Raw genomic sequence first — 9,050 nt, forward strand, 5'->3', positions numbered from 1 at the left:
AATGCGGCAAGATGCTGCTGTATGGCTAGAGAATCTGATTTTAAAAGTACGTCATGTACGTGCCCGTGTACCTAAGAGCTGGGCCACTGAGGAACGTGAGAACAACCAGCAGGTGGATCAGGCTGCTAAGACTGAAGTAGCTCAGGTAGATTTAGACTGGCAACTTAAAGGTGTATTATTTATAGGTGGGCCCATGACACCTCAGGCCATCAAGGAAGGGATGCAACAAATAGATGGGGTCATGATCGAGGAGTGGACTTAATCGCAGGTGCTATTGCACAGGTTATTCATGAAGGTGAAATGTGCTGCAACCAAGCAAGCCAAGTGGGTGAAGCCTCTGGTATGGAGGGCAGTGGCTGAAATATAAATGTGGTGAGGACTGGCAGATGGATTCTATCACACTCTCGCAAACCTGCCAAGGCAAGTGCTATGTGCTTACTATGGTGGAAAATATCCTGTGCCACCACCTGGAACACTATCTGGAGCCTTGAAAAGCAAGTCCTATAGTGACATGGGACCCTAGAAAGAACTGAGTCATAAAATGGGACTAATTTCTGAAACAGCCTCATAGGTACCTGGGCTAAAGAGCAGGGTCTATCGCATCCCCTGTCATGCACCAGTCTCTGGGAAAGTGGAATGATACAAGGGGCTGCTAAAAACAACACTAGGAGCAATTGATGGTGGGATCTTCAAACATCGGGAAGCCTCCTTGTTGGTCAACACTAGGGAATCCACCAACTGAGCTGGCCCTATGCAGTCTAAACTTCCATGTGCTGCAGAAGGGGATAAAGTCCCCAAAGTGCGCATGAAAAATGTGTTAGGGAAGGCAGTCTAGGTTAGTCCTGCCTCAGGGAAAGGCAAACCCGTCTGCCAGATTGCTGTTGCTCAAGGACCTGGGTGCACTTTGTGGATGATGCGGAAGGATGACTCCTCAAGGGGATTTGATCTTGAGTGAGAACAGCCAGTGAGTTAGACTATGATATTAACTGTTAAATGACCCTACCACTGTATGTCATTACTACTACAGTTGCTATATGCAGTGTCAATGATATTACAGTAAGAATCACCCAAATTAAATGAAGAATGAACTTTGATGAAACTGAACAAAGTGCAGCAGTAATGGAATCAGAATTGGCTTCAGAATTGGCCCAGCAACATCCTTGAGATCAGCACCTTTAACCCACAGCCTATGGGTGTGAACCAGATACACCAGCCATGAGGTCCAGATGCAGCATGCCGTAATTCAGTACCACACACCATCTCTTCAGCCTTGAAACACTGTTATGTAGGTGAAGCCCAAAGTCATGGATTAAATGAACTCAATGGACATTGTAGAGGGATGAGCCATAGACTAAGGGAATGATATCTGTGTGTATATATATATATGTCAAAGACAGGAAAAGCGGTGGTGATTAATCGGAGAGTGAGGATCTGGGTGTGATACAGGTGGTAAAGAATAAGGGATGGATGCTGTCCTGGCTTTGTCTGGGATGGAGTTAATTTTCCTCAGCTTCTCATACTGGCCTTCTAAAGAGAAGGTGGGGAGTGCACAGGAAGCTGGGAGGGGACACAGCCAGGGGAGTTGACCCAAACTGGCCAGGGGGGTATTTGGTATCATCTGATGTCATGCTCAGCCTATAAAGCTGAGGGAGTTGGCTGGGGCGTTGGAGAATTGCTGCTCAGGAACAGGGTGGGCATTGCTTTCTCGGTGGTGAGCAAATGCACTGTGCATTACTCACTTTGTATACTATTTCTTGTTATTTTTTTTCTCTCCGCTTTCTGTTCTATTAAGCTGTCTTTATCTCAACCCACAAGTCCTAACTTTTTCTTTCTTCCATTCCTTGATTCTCCTCTCCATCCCACAGCACGGGGAAGAGTGAGTGGCTGCATTGTACATAGTTGCTGTCTGGGGCTAAACCACAACTGCCTCTCATGGGAACTGGGCAGTTGCTCTTTTTATTAAGAGTTTGTCCTTAAAAGGCTAAGATGCTTATGAATTTGTAAAACATTTCCGACTTCTGCTGCAATATTCTTAGTTATATACTTGTTATTTAAGCTGTTACAGAAGTAAGTGACTAACGCCTACTTTACAAGGCAGAAAGCCAATGAATTACAATTACAGTGTGTTAAATGAATGCAAGTTACATTGAAATGTTTCAGGCAGCTGCTTTCCAGCAAGAGGTTGCAGTCCCTTACGTATGGCACTCCTAGGGATAGTTAAGTTCTGGGAGGTGTAGTAGCGAAGAACGATTGAAGAAAGAGGATTTGGTAGGCTTCTTTTTTTGTTCTTGCAAGAGTTTGTCTCCTCACAACTTTGTGTCGTCATTGTCACTGTCTGCTTTTGTAGAGGCAGCTGACTGTGAAGAGCAGGATGAGCTTGCCTGCAGAAGAGTTACAGACACATTCTCAATATTTTTAGTTTGTAAACATGCTTGATAGACTGCAGTGTCATGAAGGACTCCTATTTTGATCTGCACTAATCATGTACTTGTTTGGATAGCAGAATGAGCCAACAAATGTGATTTTTTTTGTTGATGAAGTGCTTTTTGGTTAAGTGCGTTTGGAGAGAAATTGGTTCAATAAATGTTTCCTGTTTTCTAATACCCATACTTGCTGAATTTGCATACAAAAGTGGTGCTAACTTCAGATCTGCAAAATGCATTTTGGTGAATAAGAAACTTTTGAAAAACACTTGCAGCTGGACATTTGCAGACAAGGCAAGTAGAAAATGATTAGGAGACAGTATTGGTCTTATTCTTCCTTGTCTGTCTTTTTTTGCATTACCAGTAAAGAAGCATTTAAACATTTAAGACTGACCACACAGAGGGTTCAAGATGGCTGTTTCTATCAGAAATAACCTTCCTGTTTTCCCAACTTCTGTCATGCTTCATATTCTATTGGCATGAAGTAAGTAAAATAATTTCAAATCAGCACATTTCCTAGAAAATGTCATCATAATCCATCAGTTGCTCTTCCTTCTACAAAACTGTCTTTTTGAAATAGTTCGCCTGAGCGAAACCCCAGAAGCAGTTTATGCTTTTTGGTGTACATAAGCACTTTTTTCCTTGTACTTTCAGGATTGTATTGCGTATTTCCCATCTTCATTAAGGATTACTGTATTTGGATAATCTTATTCCATACAATCCCTTGTATGTGCATCCTTTCTTTGATTTAATCTTATAATAAAGTTACTCACTTCTATTATGTGTGGGAAAAGGAAGAGTTGTTTATGATAATCAGACCACAGCTTCCCTTTTAATAACATAGGCTGACTTGTAAAAATCCAGGCTTAAGCTAAAAATCCTAGCTCAGGAATGCATATTAGCTGAAAAAAGTTCTTACCCGCTAGATGATCCCTCAGCATCTACTTAATGCAGTATTACTCACCCTTTCCCTTAGTTCAAGTGAGTTCTTCTCTGGCTCTGACTGATGGTTTTCTGTATAAGCAGGAGGTTCAGGAGTGTCATGGACTGGATCTGCCATAGAGGCTGTGATGGGAATGTTTTGGCTGTGGAAGTATTTGTAAGCATCTTTGCTGCACACCAGTAGTGTTAGTCTGTCACCACTGTCTCGGATTCTTGCCACCACTTTGTCATAGGATTCATTCATCACATTTTCCCCATTCACTTCCACCAAAAAGTCATTATTTTTCACACCTGCTTTGTCAGCTGGCCCATGGTTTTGTACCTGCAAAGGGAGGATCAAACAGTGATATTAGTGTAAAACTTGGAAAGGTGAATTAACAATCTGTGTCACTAGACTACTAGACTACTGTGTCACTGCTTTCCTTACAAGACAGGAAAATAAGCATTGGGGAAGGGGAGATTTGTGGGGCAGAAATGAATTGGAAGAGGCAATAGGCACAATAAACATGGAACACATCAGTTTGAGTTTCAGATGCATCTTTTGATAGACTTTCATTATAGAAATGTGGCTTGGCAGAATCATGAAGGAGGGTGGAAAACCAATTTTCTTGTTATTTGCAGATCTCTGTCCAGTAACTGTAAAGTTAACTTTACCACATTTCATGGATTCCTTAGTAATGACTGAAAACCCTCCTGATGAGAAAGCTAAAGGCACAAACATAATTTGAGAGAGTAGGGGTTTGACTTTTACCAGCTATGGAATTCAGAGGAGGGGCGTATAACTGGGTGAAGCTGTCTGTCTTAAATACTTAGGACGTCAAAAAATCTATTTAATGTACTAATTTTAACATGCCAGCCTCATTAATAAAAGCAGAAATTATGCAAAACCTGAATTCCTCCTCCCTCTAGATCTCTAAGAGAATGAGAAATGTTTTCTGCTGCTTATTTTTATTCTTGGCACTACAATATCAGTCTGACTTTAACAAATACAGCTCTTATCTGATAGTGCTGGTGAAAAGATTTGTCTTTTGTGGCTTTTCTTGGATGTATTTGCAGGAGAGAAGGGAGAGGACTGTCTGACAGGCTACTTGAGCTTTTCCTTGTTCCTCATTCTACGTGAGTACCTCACTGATGAACAGTTCAGGCTTGTTCTTGATGATATTTAAACTGAAGCCATATCCACTGGGGCCTTTCACCATCTTGCAGATTCTCGGCTTGTGATTCATTTTGTGCTCAGTGTGCAACTCCACTCTTTCCTCAGTTTTAGCTGGAGCTGGATCTTGTGCTTTGTAGTATGAGCAAGGGGAAATTTGGCCCTGAAAAAAGTGACAAATAAAAGTTTGGTAGCATAAAAACTTCTGTGGTGAAATATATATTGAGCTTTCATGCTCAACATGTTTTATTTGAAACTTTAATGATGACTCATAGAATCATAGAATAACCAGGTTGGAAGAGACCCACCAGATCATCGAGTCCAACCATTCCTATCAGACACTAAACCATGCCCCTTAGCACCTCGTCCACCTGTGCCTTAAACACCTCCAGGGAAGGTGACTCAACCACCTCCCTGGGCAGCCTGTGCCAGTGCCCAATGACCCTTTCTGTGAAAAATATTTTCCTACTGTTCAGTCTAAACCTCCCCTGGCGGAGCTTGAGGCCATTCCCTCTTGTCCTGTCCCCTGTCACTAGGGAGAAGAGTCCAGCTCCCTCCTCTCTACAACCTCCTTTCAGGTAGTTGTAGAGAGCAATGAGGTCTCCCCTCAGCCTCCTCTTCTCCAGGCTAAACAACCCCAGCTCTTTCAGCTGCTCCTCATAAGGCCTGTTCTCCAGCCCCTTCACCAGCTTTGTTGCTCTTCTCTGGACTTGCTCTGGACTCAGGCTTGAGCTGTTAAGAAAAACTCTTTGCTATTAATTTCTGGCTGACATTTCTTGCAAGTTGAAGAAGTGCCTGTCAGAGCAGACTATTTCATTGCTGCAAATGTCTCTTCGTAATGATAAATTACCAAATCTTTTCAGTAGTTTGCATTTTCTTACCAGTTTATACATGGTGTCAGTCTCCTTATCCACTACCAACAGTGTGATTTTTGCCTCAGATTGCTTAATTTTTCCCACTACACTTTCATGATCCAGACCATCCACTTGCTCGCCATTGACAGCTACTAAGATATCATTTTCTTTGAGACCTTCTTTGGCTGCTGGGCTCTGAGAATCAACATCCTTGATTACATGTTCTAAGATCAAAAGGGAAAAAAGATTGTTGTGAAAGTTTATGCTTGTTTAAAGACATAAAATTCATGGCAAAGGCTAATTGTCCGAATTGTACTTCAGGCTGAGACCATTTCCCTGTTGTAGTTTGCATTGTGTCTGTCCAAGGCTTCTAGATAAGCAGAATGAAGCAAAAGAGAATGAGGCTTGCAAACTGTACAGGAAGAAAACTGTACAGCAAATGTCATGGTCTGTGTGTTAATTTGGTTCTTACCACCACTATTTTGTTCCATCCGTAGATAAAAGCCATAACCATTTTTCCCTTTCTGGATCTCAAGAAGTCGTGGTTTGAAGGGAAGCAAGCTTAGGTTGGCGCTGTCTTTGCTCAGTACCATCTTCTGGCTTGTGTAATAGCGGTCTGTTTCTTCATTTGAAAGTAGAAACATAACATGATTTCCAGACTTCTTTACCTGTGATAGTACGTGCACAGTCTTAGGTGTCACCCCGTCAACAATATGTAGGAATTGTAGATACTTTGGTAACTGATGTACTGATACATGATAGTGTGTAGGTGCTGTTAATGAATGAACTATAAGTTATGCTACTATAAATTGATTTTTTTATTCTAGTCAGAAATCTGGACCATGACAAGATCTCAACTTGTAAGATCCATATATAGCTATATATGAGGAAATTTTCTATATTTCATACAGTTTTCCTGACCTCTAGGGAGTTCACTGTAGAGTGCTGTGAGGGTGGCATACAGTGCCAGTAGCACCCAGTGAGCCTCAGCAGGCAGTGCTTTGCTTATATAGATGTGGAGCTTTACAATATAGACATATCCTGCCACCTATACTGCTGTTTTAGATTACAGTGACAAGAGTCAAGTTTCTGTCAGTCTTGGTCCTCTTCCATCTCCCTATATTACTGATTCTGAGGTTTTGGGTGGCTTTTTTTGATCCGTTCAACCTCTTCAAGTCCATCTTTCTCTTATTTCTTTATAGTCTAATGGATACCCTCTTTACTTATCTTAACCAACACTACTCTGCTGTTGATGTTATAGCAGCTCAACAAAACACAGGTGTTGCATGGTTCTATAGTTTGTAGCATGTGCTGAATTGTAATGCTGGGCTGTCATAGCACGTACCACTTAACTCATGGCTCTCTGAATTCTCTTCAGCTCCAGCTGCATTTTAGCAGTGCCAATAGTGGAAAGCTGGAAGCCTCATTAGCAAATGTTCTTTGCAGCTGAGGCCAGGTAGTGAAATTACTTGCACAGCAATATTCATTAGTTTTGGACTTACTAATCAGAGAAAGGAGCTACTGTCTAAAATCACAAATTTTCCCTGTTCTATGCTAACTGTATCATCAGAGAGTTCCCCCTCTTCCTTCTCTAAACCCACACTTGCTAACTTGCCCTCTTACCATTAGGATTATTTCCAGGACTTCTAGAAACAGAGCATGGTTTATTTAATAGGGTTCCTGGCAGCAATATACATCTGTTATTTAAAATTGGTTGGCCTGTGTTGATGGCTGTATTCATTCAGAATCAGTTCAAGAGGGTTCTTAACAACATAGCCAAAGCAGAGGGGTACTCTGTGTGGTGATGATACACAAACAGTAGCTTACAAGATTTACTGTGAAGCATTCAAATCAGCCAGATCTGCCTCCTCAGTAACCCTGATAGGTTACTGTGAAAATGGGCCAGAACAGAAAACGAATCAGTATACAAACAAATACCTTTTCCACCACTTCTTCATGTGTGTCATTTTCTACATTTTTTCCATTGATTTCAATCAGGCGATCATTATTTTGGACACCAGCCTTTGCAGCTGCTCCTTGTGAGGAAAGCTCTACTATGAACAATCCCTTCTGTCCTAAAATAAATAAAAACTCATTACATGGGATAAGTCACTGATCTATGCCTGAATTTAATGGCTAAAGAAACTCAGCACTGATGTGCTTAGAGACACTTGGTCTCTGCTTGCATTTAGATTATAGCAGCACTACTAACCTTCCACATAGACACACCTCTATCTCTTATTCTGTCCTGGAAAAATGCCTTCTGTGGAGGAGGGAGGCATTCATTCACCACCTGCAGCTCAAATAATCTTTTATTTCTCTACCAAGAATGCCAAAGGGGCTGATTAAGATAGCTGAAAGGGATTTGACACCCCTCCCCTAGCCTGAAGTAAGGACCTTCTTCTACTGTTGTTTTATACATTCCCTAAATTCCTATGTTTGGTAGGCTTCCATGTTTGGTTTTTCAGTTATACTGTATTCCAAAATACTTTCTTTAGAGGTGATGCTTTCTAGAAGGCTTCCCTATTCTGTTGTCTGGCCTTGGAAAAAAGGTATGTGTGGAAGAGGTTCAGAATCCCTTGCTTTCTACATGAAATAACTTACAAATCAAGAGAAGAGTTTTTTGCAGCTATCTAGAACCTTGTATGCCGAGTCCTGAGGTGATTTGGAGGAACTGAACAGGGCTTAATCTAGCATCTTGAGTGTATATACGGTATTTAAGCAGGAACTACCTATGTACCACCTCCCCCCCTTCTCCTCAGGCTCTCACCTTCTGTGGTTTTCAGAGAGAAGCCATAGCCTTTCTCCTCCTTCACTAGGTAGCAGAGCCGAGGTTGTGGAACTGCAGTGATTGCTCCATTGGCCATGGGTGGTGGGGACTGCTGCTCCTGCTGCTGTCCTGTTGACACCTTTTGACCCAGGTCTTCCAAGCTGACCCCCTCCTTTTCTGCCTTTTGATAGGATGCTTCATCCAGAACAAGAAATATGACAGAATTCCCGCTGTTTTTGACAAGCTCCACCACCTGCAGTGGACAAGGTGAAATGGCAAACAAATGCTAAGAGTAATTGACCTAAAAGCTCTCCCCAGGAAGGATTGTGCTGTCTAATGTTTTTGTTGCCTCATCCCTCCACATTTGCAATGTGAGGGATTTCAAAGGCATTTCACGCCCCTGGTGGTAATGAATGATGCAGGGCGATACTCAGAGCAGTTGACTTAGCTCTCGGATTTCCTAGCTGAAGATGCCATAAAAAACAGAAGAGAAAGTTTCACGTAGTGACAGTGAGTCTGGGCAATGGAAGAGTGGTGTGGATTCTGGGCTAAACAGAGATGTACCTGTGCATGTTCCTCCTTGTCTACAAACACACCGTTAACCCTGAGGACTCTGTCTCCATCCTTCAAGCCAGCATTTTCAGCAGGACTGTTCTTTTCCACGTTCCGGATGACGTGCCCTGCTGTGTCTTTCTCAACACGCAGATAGAATCCGTAGCTCTTTTGGGGCGTTTTGGTCACCTTACATTCTCGGGGCTGGAGAAGGGAAGACATCTGTACCAGATGGGATGGAAAAAAGATACTTGTGATTAAAAACAGTAAGCTTACCTAGGTGTGTTGCCCTAAATACATGCTGAGACAGTTTGCTTCAGAATTCTTGGGTTTTTGTTTTCCAGGAAATCCAACTC

The 9,050-nt window shown here is 42.1% G+C and overlaps 1 protein-coding gene across 1 annotated transcript; it reads right to left on the bottom strand.

Moving 5' to 3' along the window:
* Positions 1-2,122: 2,122 nt before the first annotated feature.
* On the bottom strand, positions 2,123-8,954 carry PDZK1 (PDZ domain containing 1). The gene is made up of 8 exons (XM_069869986.1): positions 8,707-8,954; positions 8,143-8,395; positions 7,311-7,447; positions 5,845-6,040; positions 5,400-5,596; positions 4,490-4,681; positions 3,388-3,687; positions 2,123-2,381 (listed from the first exon to the last, which is right to left on the bottom strand). Exons 1-8 carry the CDS (start codon positions 8,914-8,916, stop codon positions 2,307-2,309), a joined length of 1,560 nt encoding a protein of 519 aa, XP_069726087.1. The 5' UTR covers positions 8,917-8,954; the 3' UTR covers positions 2,123-2,306.
* Positions 8,955-9,050: the final 96 nt, after the last annotated feature.

The sequence above is a fragment of the Phaenicophaeus curvirostris genome, chromosome 1 (assembly GCF_032191515.1).
Source record: "Phaenicophaeus curvirostris isolate KB17595 chromosome 1, BPBGC_Pcur_1.0, whole genome shotgun sequence".
NCBI lineage: Eukaryota > Metazoa > Chordata > Aves > Cuculiformes > Cuculidae > Phaenicophaeus > Phaenicophaeus curvirostris.